The following is an 18833-nucleotide window of genomic DNA, read 5'->3' on the forward strand; positions in this document are numbered from 1 at the left end:
TCAGCAAACTCCTCCAATCAGTGTTAGTAATGGAAAGAGATGGCTGGGTATTGGAGTATCTATCAACTGGTAGATGGCGATTCCCCACAGGGTCAACTTTTAATAATGTAGCACCCATTGAAAAGACTTTGAGCAGATATCCGGATCAACCTATACAGCAGCTACCACCACTGTCAGCCATCACAACAGAACATGGATTTCAAAAGATACACGTTCAGATTAACTTCATAACATTATGAACTGTACGCATCCATTTGATTCAGATTAGTTTTTGACATTAGATTTTTCTTTATTCATTCTCGGGATGTGGACGTCACTGACAAGACCGGCATTTTGTACCGGTTTCGACTGAGACTTGCCAGGCCACTTCAGAGGGCACTGGAGTCAATAATAGGCTAGATCAGAAAAGGACGGCAGGTTTCCTTCCCTAAAACAAGTGACCCAGTTGGGTTTGATATGATAGTTTAGCATCTTTTTACTTTGGAAGTGCTTACTCACTTGATCATAAGCCTGGACCAATTGTTCTTCCAAGAGCTCGTTTCTCTCAGTCAGTACCCGGTTCCGTTGCAGTAAGGACTGTCCTATCCGGGCAGCCAATTCCAAATCACGATCTCTCTGCCGAACATCAAAAAAACATGTATAATAAGAAGCAACCAGAGCTCTTTGGGCAGAGCCATGAGTTTAATAAGTTTATATCTCGAAGCTGCAAGGCATTGTGATCTTATAGCTTCACGTGCAATTCATTTCCTCAACTCTATAAATCTACCATCTGTGCAAACGGATGCATCAGTTCTAGGTCAGACAATTCTGTGCAGACTGTTTTTCTATTCCCCTCAGCCCCAGCTCTGTGGATAAGGAACAGTGGCTGACCATACCATCAAAGGCTCAGTTTATAGCATCAAAACGGATGAAATCCGCCAAAAAATTAGGAAATATTTGTTTGGGGAATCCAGAGTGGAAACGCACAAACTACAATGCTCATCTTTATGAGCCTTCTGTAAAATATTTCCCATATTTTCAAGTTTATCATGGACTAGCCCAAGAGAGACCATCGCAGACAACTGCCCGTAACTGGGAATACTTTGGGAGGCACAGGCATCTTGTCAACTTGAATATATCTAACTTCAGGGAATAATTTAAGAGGACTTCTTTAAAAAGAAAAGGGGTTGTGATAGAGTAAATAGGGAGAAACGGTTTCCACTGGCAGGAGGGCCAGAGAACACAGATTTAAGATAATTGGCAAAAGAACCAGAGGAGAGATGAGGAGAATTATTTTTACGTAACAAGTTATGATGATCTGGAATGCATTGCCTGAAAGGGTGGTGGAAGCAGATTCAGTAGTAACTTTCAAAATGGAATTGGATATATACTTGAAGGGGAAAAATTTGCAGGACTATGGAGAAAGAGCAGGTGAATGGGACTAATTGGATAGCTCTTTCAAAGAGCCGGCACAGCTACAATAGGCCGAACGGCCTCCTTCTGTGCTGTATGATTCTATTTGGAGTGTTAGAGAACATTTCGAATATTAACTGTGCTATAGAAAATGTGAAAAAGTGTTAAATTTGGGGCAGTTCCACAGCTGTACACATCAAAACTGCAGAACCCTACTGGACTGACAGATGTTGTTGCTCCTTTTTGATTTCTAAACCTTTTCGTTTTTAAACTGGTTCCAATGGCAGACTCAAGCTAATGCAAATGCACCTTAAACAAAGCTCACCTCAGCCAGCAGGTGCGTGACCATATCAACATCATTGTACGTCCTAGTCATCTGATCCACCCTGTCGGAACTGAGGACTGGAGGAGAGATGGAAATTTAAAAAAAGACAATCTTTAAATTTACCTGGGTCAAAACATAGTACTGTACAAGAAGAAAAAAAGCCATCAGATCAGCAGCACACAGGTCTATTTAATTTGTGACTGCTCCAATTAGCAGATGTTATATTAGTTCCAAAAAGCACACGGTGGCACCTGAAAGAAATAACCGACCAAGTTCTTAAATCTGTCTCCTCTGGTTACCGACCCTCCTGCCAGTGGAAACAGTTACTCCCTATTTACTCTATCACGCTGCGCTTTCAGAACCCTTGAGCTGTGGTTACACAACCATTAGGAACTGATCACACTAAGAACATTTTACTATGACCCTCTATACCTAACCTGCATCTATGCACCACTTCTCCTACATTTACACACTGCTTCTTTTCCAGCTGCTGGGAGACCGATTAGGAGGACACAGACTCGGTCTTGCTCGAGGGTTTCCGTTGAGCAGAGTCAAAGCGCAGCACAGTATAAGATTTTCTATTTAAAAAAAATAATCCGACTCTTAAAGTAACGCCAGCCTCCAAAAAGATGCTGGCCTCTGATGCGTTGAACTGGCTAAGCACGTTTAAAAGGCGGTCACGAGAGCTCGTGAGAATAAATCGGGAGACTCCAGGGAAAAAGGAAATGCGGCTCTGCAGCCTTTTGGTGAACACTTTATATTTGGTGGTGCCGCTGACTGTACAGGTCCTACATGACGGGAACCAGTAGCAATGTGGAAACAACTTTATTTCAGAACATTCATGTAAAAGGCTTTCACCCCCTTATTCTAAGCTATATTTGAACCCAGGTCCAAGAGGTGAAAGGGCAGGGTGTTAAAACCTAATAAACTAGCTGATCATAGAAGTTTACTGCACGGATGGAGGCCATTCGGCCCACTGTGTCTGTCGGTCAAAAAAGAGCTATCCAGCCTAATCCCACTTTCCAGCTCTTGGTCCGTAGCCTTGTCGGTTGCAGAACTTCAAATTCATATCCAAGTACTTTTTAAATGTGATGAGGGTTTCGGCCTCTACCACCCTTTCAGGCAGTGAGTGCCAGACCCCCACCACCCTCTGGGTGAAAGAATTTCTCAACTCCCCTCTAATCCTTTAACCAATTATTTTAAATCTATGCCTCCTGGTTATTGACACCTCTGCTGAGGGAAATAGGGCCTTCCTATCCACACTATCCAGGCACCTCAATTTTATACACCTCAATTAAATCTCCCCTCAGCCTTCTCTATTCCAAAGAAAACAACACTAGCCTATCAAATCTTTCCTCATAGCTAAAATTCTCCAGTCCTGGCAACAACATCATAAATCTCCTCTGTATCTAATCTACAGAATGCAATATTTCATTACTTACCTTTAAGGTCAGCCCATTATATTTCACTCAGGATTTTTAAGTAAAGGATATTTTCTACAATTGAGCTTCCTGACTGCAATCGCAATTCGGAGTTAACATCCACTCCTCTAGCTCTAGGGACTGGGTTCAAACTAGCCGCGGCTCAGCAGTACACCCTCGCCAAAGGTTGTGGGGTTCAAGGTGGAGAGTTCTCTTGGTGCCCTGGCCAATGTGGTGTATGTAACCTGTTCCACCTTAAGAGTTCCACCTTAAGAGATGTACTACTTTCTCTTGGCTGCTGTATACTGTAATACCGGTGGTGACCACACCGGTATATAAGTGTTGTGCAAGGATTTGCTGGGCAGTTCAGCCCTGACCTTCGAATAGTAAAGACATGTTAAAAGTTATTCTTGTTGTCTGTGTCCAGTGATTGATCCTAAACCTAACTGGGACATACAGACTCAGTGGCGACGAGTCCGATCTTACCCTGCGGCAAATGTACATCCAAGGCAGCTTCGTCCTCAAAACGGGCGCAGAGAAGAGGCATCCGCCCTCATCATCCTGCTGAGCACCATCGCACGGGAGGCATCGAGTACCCGGGTTTAAAAGAAAAAGAATTCTGACCACGAAGCCCTCCATCAGCGACAGGCAGTGATCATCCCTTCGACCACGGTGGTGGGTAAGCCGATCAGCGACACGAGCAGAAAGTCGGCCGCGTTGACTGTGGAGTAGGGGAGGGAAAACGGAGGAATAAGGGCGGAGAGCTCGACCACGGCCGGTAGAAAGGGCCGGGCTGCAATCGAGGCCGAGAGGCGCAGCGACTGGGGCAGCTTAAGGCTCGAGAGCCGCAGAGAACTCAAACGCAGCCGGTGTACAGGATCGGGCTGCGAGCGGGGCTGCAAGGCAAAGCAGCGTCGGGGAGTGAGAACCGCTGGGGAGGCGAGAACGGCGGCAGAAAGGCAATCGCCATCTCAGCCAGCGGGGGAAGAAGGAAAACGCGGGAATCCGCCATTGTAGTCGGCGGGGGTAGAAGACGAGCGTGGGAAAGACCGCCAAGCGCGGGAAGCCGCCATTTAAAAAAAAAAAAAAAAAATTTTAAACTTGCAAGGATGCCTAAACATGGGAGCATTAATACCTTTGATAGTGATGTCGAAGATTGGACCATGTATGTAGAACGCATGGAAGTTTATTGTAAAGCAAATAAGGTACCAGATGATGAGAAAGCATTAACCTTATTAAGCTCAATGGGGGCGAAGACATACGGGCTATTGAAGCACCTTCTATCACCAATTAAACCGGCGGATCAGACCTTCGCGAATATTGTTACTGTCCTGAAAAATCATTTAAACCCCACGCCGCTGATGATAGCGGAACGATTTAAATTTTACAGAAGAACGCAGTTGAAAGACGAAAGCAACGCTGAATTTTTAATTGAACTACGTAAGCTAGCGAAGTACTGTCAGTTTGGGACAGGGCTAGCAGATGCGCTGAGAGGTAAATTTGTGTGTGGATTGTTAAAAGGAACACAAAAGCGACTGCTTGAAGAGAATGATCTTACGCTTGATAAAGCTGTCACTATTGCAGCATCGCAAGAAGCCGCAGCAAGAGGCACTGCGGAAATGCAGCTACGGTCACCGGAACTCTGTACCAATCAAATGGTCTTGAGTACAGTAAAATGTTATCGTTGTGGAAAGACAACACACGATCAGAACCAGTGCTGGTTCAAAAATCAGGAATGCAGAAAATGTGGCAGGCTTGGTCACATAGCTAAAGTATGCCGGTCAGGAAAGAAGACCAGCAACAAAAAGTCACCGCAGGAAAAGTACAAAAAGGTACACAAGGTGACAGAGAACAGTTCGAACGAACAGAAGTCAGATTCAGACGCCAGCAGTAATGAACTGGGTAGTCTAAGAGTACACAATGTTGGTAAGGAAGCAGACCTCCAAACAATTTGGGTCACACTTCAGATAGCAGGAGTCCAAGTGAAGATGGAATTGGACACTGGATCGGTATTGACGGTCATGAATAAGAAAGATTACAAAAGGTTATTCCCACATATTCCCCTACGGGATACGGAGATTGTATTGAAAACATACACGGGGCAAAGAGTATACCCCATCGGGAAGATAGAGGTAAAGGTGGTCCACAAGGGCAAAGAAAGCTGAGGAATGGACTTATATGTGCTACCTGAGGGAGGTCCACCACTACTGGGACGGGAGTGGATTAGGAAAATAAATATGGACTGGCATTCCTTAAAAGCACTAACGGTAGATTCCGGTACAAAAGATGTCAAACCTAAACGATTGTCCAGAATATTGGACGATGCTAAAGAGGTGTTCCAACAAGGACTGGGAACACCGAGAGGAATTACGGCAAACATCAAGATTGAAGAACATGCAAACCCGAAATTTTTCAAAGCCAGACCGGTACCTTATGCAATACGACCTGCTGTGGAAGCTGAGCTGGAAGGGCTAGAACGTTCAGGAGTACTGTCTAAGGTAGACTGGAGTGAGTGGGCCACGCCCATTGTCCCAGTCATGAAGCGTTCATCGAGCAACAAGCCGGGGGAACCGGGGAAGGTTCGCATCTGTGGTGATTTCAAGATCACTGTTAATCCGGTGCTTCACACGGTGCAGTATCCGCTTCCACGGATTGAGGATATCTTCGCTTCATTGTCTGGCGGGAAACACTTCACCAAGATAGACCTGGCGCAGGCGTACTTACAGATGGAAGTTGAGGAAGAGTCACACCAGTATCTCACGATCAACACGCATAAAGGCTTGTACCGGTATAATAGACTGGTTTTTGGAGTGGCATCGGCTCCAGCAATTTGGCAGAGGGCCATGGAGCAGGTATTACAGGGAATTCCAGGTACACAATGTTACCTGGACGATATTCTGATTACAGGAGATGATGACGAGGAACACCTTGCAAACTTGGAACTGGTGCTCACCAGATTGAAAGAATATGGTCTTCGAGTTAATCGCCAGAAATGTGAATTCTTTCAGAAGCGGATCTCGTACTGTGGTCATGTCATTGACCAGGAGGGGCTTCATAAGTCTCCTGACAAGATCGAAGCTGTTGTGAAGGCTCCCGCTCCGGATAATGTATCCCAATTGAGGTCGTTTCTAGGGTTGATTAACTATTACCATAAGTTTCTGCCAAATTTATCCACGGTGCTGCACCCGCTGAATGCTCTTTTGCAGAAGGGAGTACCATGGAAGTGGAGCGAGGACTGTAAGAGGGCCTTTCGCGAAAGCAAGGCATTGATCACCTCAGAGGAAGTGTTGGCTCACTTCAACCCAACGCTGCCTATTCGTTTGGCTTGTGATGCTTCTCCATATGGTATTGGGGCAGTACTCTCACACAAGTTGCCAAATGGCCAGGAGAGACCAGTTGCGTTCACATCCAGATCATTGACGTCCGCTGAGCGCAATTATGCTCAGATAGATAGGGAGGCTCTCAGCCTTGTGGGGAGTAAAGAAGTTTAATCATTACCTGCAGGGCCAAAAGTTTACGCTTCTGACAGACCACCAGCCGTTGGTATCCATTTTTAACCCTAAGAAGGGTGTTTCGGTAATGACAGCACAGAGACTCCAGAGATGGTCCCTTTTCCTAGGGGCACATCAATATCAGATAGAATTCAAAGGTACAAAGCAGCATGGTAATGCTGATGGGCTGTCGCGCCTGCCACTACCTACAGAGGAGGAGGCACCGATGGTTGATCCTGTGGAGTTATTTCACTCGACCATCATCGAATGTTTACCAGTCACCAATGCAAGTATTGAAAGAGAAACCAGGAACAACCCGACACTGTCCAGGGTCTACGAAGTGACAGTGAAGGGATGGCCAGCACATGGTGATCCACTGTTACCGGCATTCTCAGCAAGACGAGAACAGCTGTCCGTCTGTCAAGGAACATTGATGTATGGAACAAGGGTGATTATTCCTCCTAAGAGAGAGAGTTTTAAAGGAACTGCATGAAGGTCATCTGGGGGGAGTCAAGATGAAAAGCCTTGCTAGGGCTTGTGTGGTGGCCGGGTATCGACCAACAGATAGAGGAGCTGACGAAAAGCTGCTCAGGGTGCCAAAAAAAGTTCAAAATGCACCTCCGATTGCACCGCTGCATCCATGGGAATGGCCTTCAACCCCATGGCAACGTGTACATATTGATTTTGCTGGTCCTTTCATGGACTCCATGTTTTTAATTGCGGTGGACGCTCATTGTAAATGGCCAGAAGTGATTAAGATGACTACCACTACCTCGGAAAAGACGATCGCGGTGTTAAGAACGATATTTGCGAGAAATGGATTGCCAGAACAAATATGTTCAGACAACGGACCGCAGTTCGTGTCAGAAGAATTCCAGGGGTTCATGAAGAAGAATGGGGTGAAACATTATACCTCTGCCCCATATCATCCGGCTACAAACGGGTTGGCCGAGAGATTTGTACAAACGTTTAAAAAAGCAATAAAGGCCATGAGCGAAGATCAGATTCCACTACAACACAAGGTGGACAAATTCCTACTGGCATATCGAAACGCCACTCATGCAGTGACAAACCAAAGTCCTGCCATGATGTTCTACAACAGGAGGTTGCGGTCCAGGTTGGACTTGTTAAAACCAAATGTGCGGAGGGAAGTTGAAAACAAACAGTTCCAGCATATAAATAACAAGACCACTCGGAGTTTCAAAATAGGACAACCAGTGTTAGCCCGGGACTATAAAAACGAGAAATGGCAATCTGGAACAATTCGGGCCAGACAAGGACCCCTGATGTACACGGTAGATATTGGTGAAAATGTAATACGGCGTCACGCTGACCAACTGGTAGGATCGAGAACAAGGCTCGAACCCATGGTTACAGCAGAGACAACCGTGAAAGAAGTTAGTGAACCTGAAGCATCTACCTCAGAAGTGAATGTACCTGATGAGGCCCAATCCATAAGAGACCAACTAGATGAGTCACCCCAGCAACGAGAATCAGAGACCCTTGAAAGGCGTTATCCAACTCGAATCAGGAGGCCTCCTCAGAGACTGAATCTTTGAACTGTTTCGCATGAAGTTGTATATATATATATATATATGTTATTATGTTATGTTAAATGGGGATATAACTGTTAAGCTAAAAAGGGAGGATTGTGGTGTATGTAACCTGTTCCACCTTAAGAGAACTACCTTAAGAGATGTACTACTTTCTTTTGGCTGCTGTATACTGTAACTAGCTGGGGAGCCCCGCGTTGCGAGGGCAATTTTGGGGCGCTTGGTCTCCCTGCCCCTGTGTGTCCCCCCTCTCCCTGTCATGTCCTCTCCCTGTCCTATCCCTCCCTCCCCTGTCTCCCTCCCTCCCTCCCGTCTCCCTCCCTCCCCCCACCCCCACACCTACCCTCCCCCACCCCCCTCCCCCCCCCCGTCCCTCTCTCCGGCCCCTCCCCCTGCCTAGCGCCTGAGGTCCGGTTCTGAGGCTGGGACGGACCGGAGCTGAGGTCCCCCGCGTATGGCGCGGCTGATGGACGGCCGCTGCGGGCGGGCGGCGCATGCGCGGTCAGTGCGGGCGGTGCGAGCCCCCCGCGATTTCCCGAGTCTCACCCCCCCCCCCGCGATTTCCCGAGGCTCACCCCCCCCCCGCGATTTCCCGAGGCTCTCCCCCCCGCCCCGCGATTTCCCGAGGCTCTCCCCCCCGCCCCGCGATTTCCCGAGGCTCTCCCCCCCGCCCCGCGATTTCCCGAGGCTCTCCCCCCCGCCCCGCGATTTCCCGAGGCTCTCCCCCCCCCGCCCCGCGATTTCCCGAGGCTCTCCCCCCCCGCCCCGCGATTTCCCGAGGCTCTCCCCCCCGCCCCGCGATTTCCCGAGGCTCTCCCCCCCCCGCCCCGCGATTTCCCGAGGCTCTCCCCCCCCCGCCCCGCGATTTCCCGAGGCTCTCCCCCCCCGCCCCGCGATTTCCCGAGGCTCTCCCCCCGCCCCGCGATTTCCCGAGGCTCTCCCCCCCCGCCCCGCGATTTCCCGAGGCTCTCCCCCCCCCCCAATTAAATTGTTATTTAATTCCCTAACACATCATTAAAATATTTACCTTAGTTCCCTAACACAGTGTGGGGGAAAAAATTGTGAAAAATCAAGATGGCGGCCACTCACCTCGGTTCAGAAGGATAAGGGCCGCCCACACACGCACCGATTGGTCGACCGGTCAGGTCACCGAAGCGTAGGATTGGTCAATCGTCGAGTCCCTCGACACTCAACTGTAGGAAGGAACCCGCCGTCCGATTGGTGGACCTCGATGTCACATGGTCGCTAATGAGCGGAACGCTGAACGTTTTTGGGATACCGCAGGCGGGATTTTTGTCCGGCCGAAACATAAATACGCCTATGACCAGTCCGGAATCGCAAGCTTTCTTTTGAGGTGACGCGCGCGTCGGTACGCTCTGTAACTTTCAAACGTATAGAGAACAGACAGACATCGGGAGGGACAGACAGACGGACAGACAGACAGACACCGGGAGGACAGACAGACACCGGGAGGGACAGGCGGACAGACAGACACCGGGAGGGACAGGCGGACAGACAGACACCGGGAGGGACAGGCGGACAGACAGACACCGGGAGGGACAGGCGGACAGACAGACACCGGGAGGGACAGGCGGACAGACAGACACCGGGAGGGACAGGCGGACAGACAGACACCGGGAGGGACAGGCGGACAGACAGACACCGGGAGGGACAGGCGGACAGACAGACACCGGGAGGGACAGGCGGACAGACAGACACCGGGAGGGACAGGCGGACAGACAGACACCGGGAGGGACAGGCGGACAGAGAGACACCGGGAGGGACAGGCGGACAGACAGACACCGGGAGGGACAGGCGGACAGACAGGCACCGGGAGGGACAGGCGGACAGACAGGCACCGGGAGGGACAGGCAGACAGACAGGCACCGGGAGGGACGGACAGACAGGCACCGGGAGGGACGGACAGACAGACAGGCAGGCACCGGGAGGGACGGACAGACAGACAGGCAGGCACCGGGAGGGACGGACAGACAGACAGGCAGGCACCGGGAGGGACGGACAGACAGACAGGCAGGCACCGGGAGGGACGGACAGACAGACAGGCAGGCACCGGGAGGGACGGACAGACAGACAGACAGGCAGGCACCGGGAGGGACGGACAGACAGACAGGCAGGCACCGGGAGGGACGGACAGACACAGGCAGGCACCGGGAGGGACGGACAGACAGACAGGCAGGCACCGGGAGGGACGGACAGACAGACAGGCAGGCACCGGGAGGGACGGACAGACAGACAGGCAGGCACCGGGAGGGGCGGACAGACAGACAGGCAGGCACCGGGAGGGGCGGACAGACAGACAGGCAGGCACCGGGAGGGGCGGACAGACAGACAGGCAGGCACCGGGAGGGACGGACAGACAGACAGGCAGGCACCGGGAGGGACGGACAGACAGACAGGCAGGCACCGGGAGGGACGGACAGACAGACAGGCAGGCACCGGGAGGGACGGACAGACAGACAGGCAGGCACCGGGAGGGACGGACAGACAGACAGGCAGGCACCGGGAGGGACGGACAGACACAGGCAGGCACCGGGAGGGACGGACAGACAGACAGGCAGGCACCGGGAGGGACGGACAGACAGACAGGCAGGCACCGGGAGGGACGGACAGACAGACAGGCAGGCACCGGGAGGGACGGACAGACAGACAGGCAGGCACCGGGAGGGACGGACAGACAGACAGGCAGGCACCGGGAGGGACGGACAGACAGACAGGCAGGCACCGGGAGGGACGGACAGACAGACAGGCAGGCACCGGGAGGGACGGACAGACAGACAGGCAGGCACCGGGAGGGACGGACAGACAGACAGGCAGGCACCGGGAGGGACGGACAGACAGACAGGCAGGCACCGGGAGGGACGGACAGACAGACAGGCAGGCACCGGGAGGGACGGACAGACAGACAGGCAGGCACCGGGAGGGACGGACAGACAGACAGGCAGGCACCGGGAGGGACGGACAGACAGACAGGCAGGCACCGGGAGGGACGGACAGACAGACAGGCAGGCACCGGGAGGGACGGACAGACAGACAGACAGGCAGGCACCGGGAGGGACGGACAGACAGACAGACAGGCAGGCACCGGGAGGGACGGACAGACAGACAGACAGGCAGGCACCGGGAGGGACGGACAGACAGACAGACAGGCAGGCACCGGGAGGGACGGACAGACAGACAGACAGGCAGGCACCGGGAGGGACGGACAGACAGACAGACAGGCAGGCACCGGGAGGGACGGACAGACAGACAGACAGGCAGGCACCGGGAGGGACGGACAGACAGACAGACAGGCACCGGGAGGGACGGACAGACAGGCAGGCACCGGGAGGGACGGACAGACAGGCAGGCACCGGGAGGGACGGACAGACAGGCAGGCACCGGGAGGGACGGACAGACAGGCAGGCACCGGGAGGGACGGACAGACAGGCAGGCACCGGGAGGGACGGACAGACAGGCAGGCACCGGGAGGGACGGACAGACAGGCAGGCACCGGGAGGGACGGACAGACAGGCAGGCACCGGGAGGGACGGACAGACAGGCAGGCACCGGGAGGGACGGACAGACAGGCAGGCACCGGGAGGGACGGACAGACAGGCAGGCACCGGGAGGGACGGACAGACAGGCAGGCACCGGGAGGGACGGACAGACAGGCAGGCACCGGGAGGGACGGACAGACAGGCAGGCACCGGGAGGGACGGACAGACAGGCAGGCACCGGGAGGGACGGACAGACAGGCAGGCACCGGGAGGGACGGACAGACAGGCAGGCACCGGGAGGGACGGACAGACAGGCAGGCACGGACAGACAGGCAGGCACGGACAGACAGGCAGGCACGGACAGACAGGCAGGCACCGGGAGGGACGGACAGACAGGCAGGCACCGGGAGGGACGGACAGACAGGCAGGCACCGGGAGGGACGGACAGACAGGCAGGCACCGGGAGGGACGGACAGACAGGCAGGCACCGGGAGGGACGGACAGACAGGCAGGCACCGGGAGGGACGGACAGACAGGCAGGCACCGGGAGGGACGGACAGACAGGCAGGCACCGGGAGGGACGGACAGACAGGCAGGCACCGGGAGGGACGGACAGACAGGCAGGCACCGGGAGGGACGGACAGACAGGCAGGCACCGGGAGGGACGGACAGACAGGCAGGCACCGGGAGGGACGGACAGACAGGCAGGCACCGGGAGGGACAGACAGGCAGGCACCGGGAGGGACGGACAGACAGGCAGGCACCGGGAGGGACGGACAGACAGGCAGGCACCGGGAGGGACGGACAGACAGGCAGGCACCGGGAGGGACGGACAGACAGGCAGGCACCGGGAGGGACGGACAGACAGGCAGGCACCGGGAGGGACGGACAGACAGGCAGGCACCGGGAGGGACGGACAGACAGGCAGGCACCGGGAGGGACGGACAGACAGGCAGGCACCGGGAGGGACGGACAGACAGGCAGGCACCGGGAGGGACGGACAGACAGGCAGGCACCGGGAGGGACGGACAGACAGGCAGGCACCGGGAGGGACGGACAGACAGGCAGGCACCGGGAGGGACGGACAGACAGGCAGGCACCGGGAGGGACGGACAAACAGGCAGGCACCGGGAGGGACGGACAGACAGGCACCGGGAGGGACGGACAGACAGGCACCGGGAGGGACGGACAGACAGGCACCGGGAGGGACGGACAGACAGGCACCGGGAGGGACGGACAGACAGACAGCGGGAGGGACAGACAGACAGACAGCGGGAGGGACAGAGACATCGGGAGGGACAGACAGACAGACATCGGGAGGGACAGACACAGACAGACATCGGGAGGGACAGACAGACATCGGGAGGGGCAGACAGACAGACATCGGGAGGGGCAGACAGACAGACATCGGGAGGGGCAGACAGACAGACATCGGGAGGGGCAGACAGACAGACATCGGGAGGGGCAGACAGACAGACATCGGGAGGGGCAGACAGACATCGGGAGGGACAGACAGACATCGGGAGGGACAGACAGACATCGGGAGGGACAGACAGACAGACATCGGGAGGGACAGACAGAAGAGCCGCTTTATATATATAGATACTGTAATACCGGTGGTGACCACACCGGTATATAAGTGTTGTGCAAGGATTTGCTGGGCAGTTCAGCCCTGACCTTCGAATAGTAAAGACATGTTAAAAGTTATTCTTGTTGTCTGTGTCCAGTGATTGATCCTAAACCTAACTGGGACATACAGACTCAACAGCCAACACCGTAAAACTTGGGGGCATCCTGAGGTCATGAGAGACGCGATATAAATGCATGTCTTTATTTCTTTCAAACAGCCCAGACTGCTGAGCGGAAGTCTCTCTTACTTCTCGTTGTGAAATAAGTTTTAGCTGGTTCCTTGACAACAGGGGTCTGTGGTATAAAACTGCCTAGTATTCAGCCAAAATTTGCACTGAGTTGTCAGTGAAGGAATGGCTAGAGTGGAGAAAGAATGGTTCTCACTGGTGTAGTAGCGTGCATTGTTTTGCGGTTGAGATTGAAGATATTAGGCAAGAAATTATTAATGGTGGTAATGGCGGACGGACATTTAGCGCTCTCGTATAGCATAACTCCGTCCATAGTTTTGAGGAGTACCTGTCAGCCAACATCCCAGACTCTTCCATCACCATTCCTGGGTATGTCCTGTCCCACTGGCAGGACAGACCTATCAGAGGTGGCGGCACAGTGGTATACAGTTGAGAGGGAGTGGCCCTGGAGTCCTCAACATTGAATCCGGACCCCAAGAAGTCTTATGGCATCAGGTCAAACATGGGCAAAGAACTCCTGCTGATTAACACCTACCGCCCTCCTTCAGCTGATGAATCAGTACTCCTCCATGTTGAACACCACTTGGAAGAAGCACAGAGGGTAGCAAGGGCACAGAATGTAGTCTGGGTGGAGGACTTCAATGTCCATCACCAAGAGTGGCTCGGTAGCACCATTACTGACCGAGCTGGCAAAGTCCTTAAGGACAGCTGCCAGACTCTCTACCATCATCATCAAGCCAGGTGACCAACTCTGGTTCAACGAGGAGTGTAGAAGAGCATGCCAGAAGCAGCACCAGGGGTACCTGAAAATGAGGTGCCAACCTAGTGAAGCTACAACACAGGACTACATGCATGTTGTGTTGTAGCTTCACCAAGCAGCATGCTATAGACAGAGCTAAGCTACCTCACAACCAACGAATCAGATCAAAGTTCTGCAGTCCTGCCACATCCAGTCGTGAGTGGTGGTGGACAATTTAACAATTAATGGGAGAAGGCTCCATTAACATCCCCATCATGAACGATGGTGAAGCCCAGAACGCGGGTGCAAAAGACAAGGCTGACACGTTTGCAATCATCTTCAGCCAGAAGTGCCGAGTGGATGATCCATCTTGGCCTCCTCCGGAGGTCCCCACCATCACAGATGCCAGTCTTCAGCCAATTCACTCCACGTGATATCAAGAAACAGCTGAGCACACTGAAGACTTGGGGCTGGATTTTCTCAAGAGATGTGATAGAGGCGGGACTACTGCTTGCCGGGTTTATGTCCCGCCTCCATCAGCCTCTGGTCAACCAGCGGGATTTTCCCCTGATTGACCTTGTTAAGCCCGCCCAGCGGGCTCAGCAGGCCAATTAGGGGGAAGTCACTGACCGAGCACGTCCAACGTCTGATGTGCCATCTGTCAAGATTTCTTGAAAGAAGGTCAGCGTTTGACAGCTCTGTGAAGCTGTCAAATACTGACATTCTGTGTAGTTTGACGATTCCTTGTGTTCAGGACTCATCAAACCTTTCAACTTTGTAGAATTCACCTGGCTATTGGTTCAGAGGATCCAACAGCCAGTCTGTGAAATCTATAATGAAGATGTCGGGACTCCGGATCCACCGCGGCTGAAGGCTGAGGCAGAAACAAAGATAAATGAACATTTTATAGCACTTAGCACTCACCTTACATACTTACTGAAGTGGTTAAAATTAACCCTCTCAGAATAACAACTTTCTTTTATGAAAAAGACTTTCTCATGTGAAAAAGACTTTCGTGCTACTTTCGCTAGTTTTGCACAAAGGACAGTGTGTAGAGAAACTTTGCAAAACAGAGATAAGACGCAGCTGTGGGACAAGACAGAATGTGTGTTAAGCGATAAGAAATGTGCTGCTTTAGCTAAAAATTGTAGACACAGCAGAATATAGGGTTCATGGGAATTTGACCTGTAACCAAAGGCATAGTAAGATGTAACTAACCTTTACTAATACTGAAAAGAATCCATATGTGATCAGGTGATTATTGTAATACAATGTGATTGGATGAAAATAGAATAAAAAGCTGTACCAACCAAGAGAGAACGAGAAGGTGCTCGCACAGACTGCGGGGTCTGAGACTCTTCTCCCACAGCTCTGATAATAAACTGCATCTTTTTACTTTTACACGGTTTAGATGTGAATTTATTTTCACCACAACACTTACCACTCCACACTTGCACCCATCACTCACTTCTACATCTCACTTTCAGACCCCTCTGACCCCCGCAGACTTCCTTCACATCTCCTCCACCCCAGCGGGGTTCTTCGAGGTCGGGAAGCCTGCACTTGAAAAGGTAAAATGGGACTAATCCTTTTTTCTGCCTGTTAACAAGCAGTTAAAAGGATTTAATCCCTTTCCCGCCTCGAGGAGACAGGACCTGGGGCAGGAGGGCTTCCCGCCTCCTGGCAAAAGAGCATGGAGGCGGGATGTGGGCGGGTTTGCCAGCCACCCCCACATTCTGCAACTTTACCGGTAGTCCCGCCTCCATACCCACCTCCTCGGGGTTGACAAAAATCCAGCCCTTGTACTCCAGAACTAGCTGTGCCTCTAGCCAAGCTGTTCCCGTACAGCTACAACACTGGCATCTACCTGACAAAGTGGAAAATTACCCAGACATGTCCTGTCCACAAAAAGCAGGACAAATTCAATCCGGCCAATTCCCACCCCAACAGCCTACTCTCAATCATCAGCAAAGTGATTGAAGGAAGTCGTCAACAGTGCTATCAAGCGGCAATTTCTCACCAATAACCTGCTCACCGATGCTCAGTTTAGTTTCCGTCAGGACCACTTGGCTGCAGACCTCATTACAGCTTTGGTCCAAACATGGACAAAAGCTGAATTTCAGAGGTGAGGCGAGTGTTGCTGTTCTTGACATCAAGGCAGCATTTGACCGAGTATGGCACCAAGGATTCCCTAGTAAAACTGAAGTCAATGGGAATTTGGGGGGGGGGGGGGGGGATGTTGGGACTCTTCACTAGCTGGAGTCATACCTAGCACAAAGGAAAGTGGTTGTTGGAGGCTAATCATCTCAACCCCAAGACATTTCTGCAGGAGTTCCTCAGGGCAGTATCCTGGGCCCCATCATCTTCAGCTGCTTTATCAATGACCTTCCATCCATAATATGGTCAGAAATAGGGCTGTTCATTGATAATTGCAGAGTGTTCCATTCGCAATTCATCAAATAGTAAAGCAGTTTGTGCCCGCATGCAGCAAGACCTGGACAACACCCAGGCTTGGGATAAGTGGCAAGGAACATTCGCGCCACACAAATGCCAGGCAATGACCATCTCCAACAATAGAGAGTCCAACCACCTCCCCATGACATTCAATAGCCCAGGTCTTGTCCACTTACAATATGACCATCAACCTCTACATCATCAAATCCTCCACTATCAACATCCTGGGGGTCACCAGAAACTTAACTGGACCAGCTACATAAATACTGTGGCTATAAGAGCAGGACAGAGACTGGGTATTCTGTGGCAAGTGACTCACCTACTGACTCCCCAAAGCATTTCCAAACATGATATTTTAATATATAATTGGAATTATTAAACCAATGCGTTGTGAATGTGCTAATTAGTGATCTGAATATGCCCAGACGCATTACAATCGAAGAAAGTCAGAAATGGCACAAGGATTACATCCAAAACTCTGCTGCCCATACACTAAGCCCTGTTCACCCATCACCCCTGTGCTCGCTGACCTACATTGGCTCCCGGTCCGGCAACGCCTCGACTTAAAAATTCTCATCCTTGTTTTCAAATCTCCCCATCTTTGTAACCTCCTCCAGCCCTACAACCCTCAGAAATCTCTGAGCTCCTCCAATTCTAGCCTCTTGCGCACCCCCGATTTTCTTCACTCCACCATTGACAGCCGTGCCTTCAGCTGCCTAGGTCGTAAGCTCTGAAATACCCTCCGTAAACCTCTCCACCTCCGTATTTTTCTCTCTCCTCCTTTAAGATGCTCCTTAAAACCTACCTTTTCACCTGTCCTAATATCTCATGGGGCTTGGTTTCAGATTTTGTTCGATAACGCTCCCATGATGAACATTGGATTTTTTAATATGTTAAAGACGCTGGGCCGGATATTCCGATCCCTACGGGTGAGTACACACCCGTAGGGACATCGGAAATGCCAGTTTTAGGCATGCACAGCGCATGCGCTGAAAACCGGCATTTCCGATCTGTCAAGAACCCTCTCGACAGATCCTCCGGCTGCCCTGGCGAAGGGCCTCTGCGGACGGATAGTTCCACTTTGAGACCCTCCGCCTGCAGAAAACCCTTACAATTCTTACGCCTGGTAAAAGCAGGCGTAAGGGCTGCTTTTACCAGGATAAGAGTAGAAAAAAGTTTTTTTTTTAAATTTCTCACTGATTTATCATTTAAATTTTTTTGAACGTTTATCTTTAGCCCATAAAACACTAATTTTTTTCAAAAAATTAAAAATACTTAATTTATTGTAATTTCAAGTCATTTTAAAAATGTGATTTTTTTGTTAAAAAATGTAAAGTTTTACTATGTTTTTTCATTGATCTCCATTCATATATTTGACAGGTCTTCCTGTCAAATGTATGAAGGGAGATTCCTTTCTGTGATTGGCTCCCCATGGCCCACGTGATCCCAGGGACGCTGCGAACTACATGTGCCTCTGGGATATGTGGGCCCTGCGCACCTGGAGTTTGGTGAGGCCCAGCATTGGAACTGTGCGCGTCCCGGGAACCCTCAGGTAAGGGCGCAGATTTATCTAGATCGCAGGCCTCTGCCCACGGGAGGCCTGCGATCGGAAATACAGGCCGCTATATAAATGCATGTTGTTGTTGCTGCTTGAGCAACTGAAGACTAAAAGCCTCTGGTTTTCATGTTATTTGTACAACCTCAATGGGGAGATGGGAGGGGAAAGTCATTCCAACTCATGAACTAACCAGACAGATATAAACACAGTTCTTAAGGCGCATCAGCTCTCTCTAATTTGAATTTGTGCTGGTTTCTGTCCATCAGTTCAACCTTCAAACATCTCTTTTAAACACTTCTGGTCAGGAATAGCATCGAGCTGCAATGGGTTTTTACTTTGATCATTAGCTGCCCTGCTCCGCCACTATGCATAGTGCAGCATATACTAATTATTTTTCCAGCAAATTGTGGCGTCAATTTGCCACTGGAGGATCCGGGGGGGGGGGGGCGGGGAAGAGCACAACAGTCTAACTTATGGCGTCTGTCACCAATATCTACACACACACACACACCCACAGCCTTTCCCCAATGCTACCATCCCACATTTAGCAATGCACTGGAGGTGAAAACAGATGAATATAAATAGG

At 51.6% G+C, this 18833-nt stretch overlaps 1 protein-coding gene across 5 annotated transcripts in view; it reads right to left on the bottom strand.

The window, feature by feature from the left end:
* trak2 (trafficking protein, kinesin binding 2) overlaps positions 1 to 18833 on the bottom strand; it is a 149313-nt gene that overhangs the window by 51163 nt on the left and 79317 nt on the right. For all 5 annotated transcript variants that reach the window (XM_085985489.1, XM_085985490.1, XM_085985491.1 and 2 more), the window contains 2 exons: positions 1718 to 1794; positions 499 to 615 (listed from right to left, as the gene is read on the bottom strand). In XM_085985489.1, the coding sequence (XP_085841615.1) occupies positions 499 to 615; positions 1718 to 1794 (194 nt within the window). The remainder of the gene's footprint in view (positions 1 to 498; positions 616 to 1717; positions 1795 to 18833) is intronic.

This window comes from Somniosus microcephalus, chromosome 4 (genome assembly GCF_052327205.1).
Source record: "Somniosus microcephalus isolate GS21.2 chromosome 4, FLI_Smic_1.0, whole genome shotgun sequence".
Classification (NCBI taxonomy): Eukaryota; Metazoa; Chordata; class Chondrichthyes; order Squaliformes; family Somniosidae; genus Somniosus; species Somniosus microcephalus.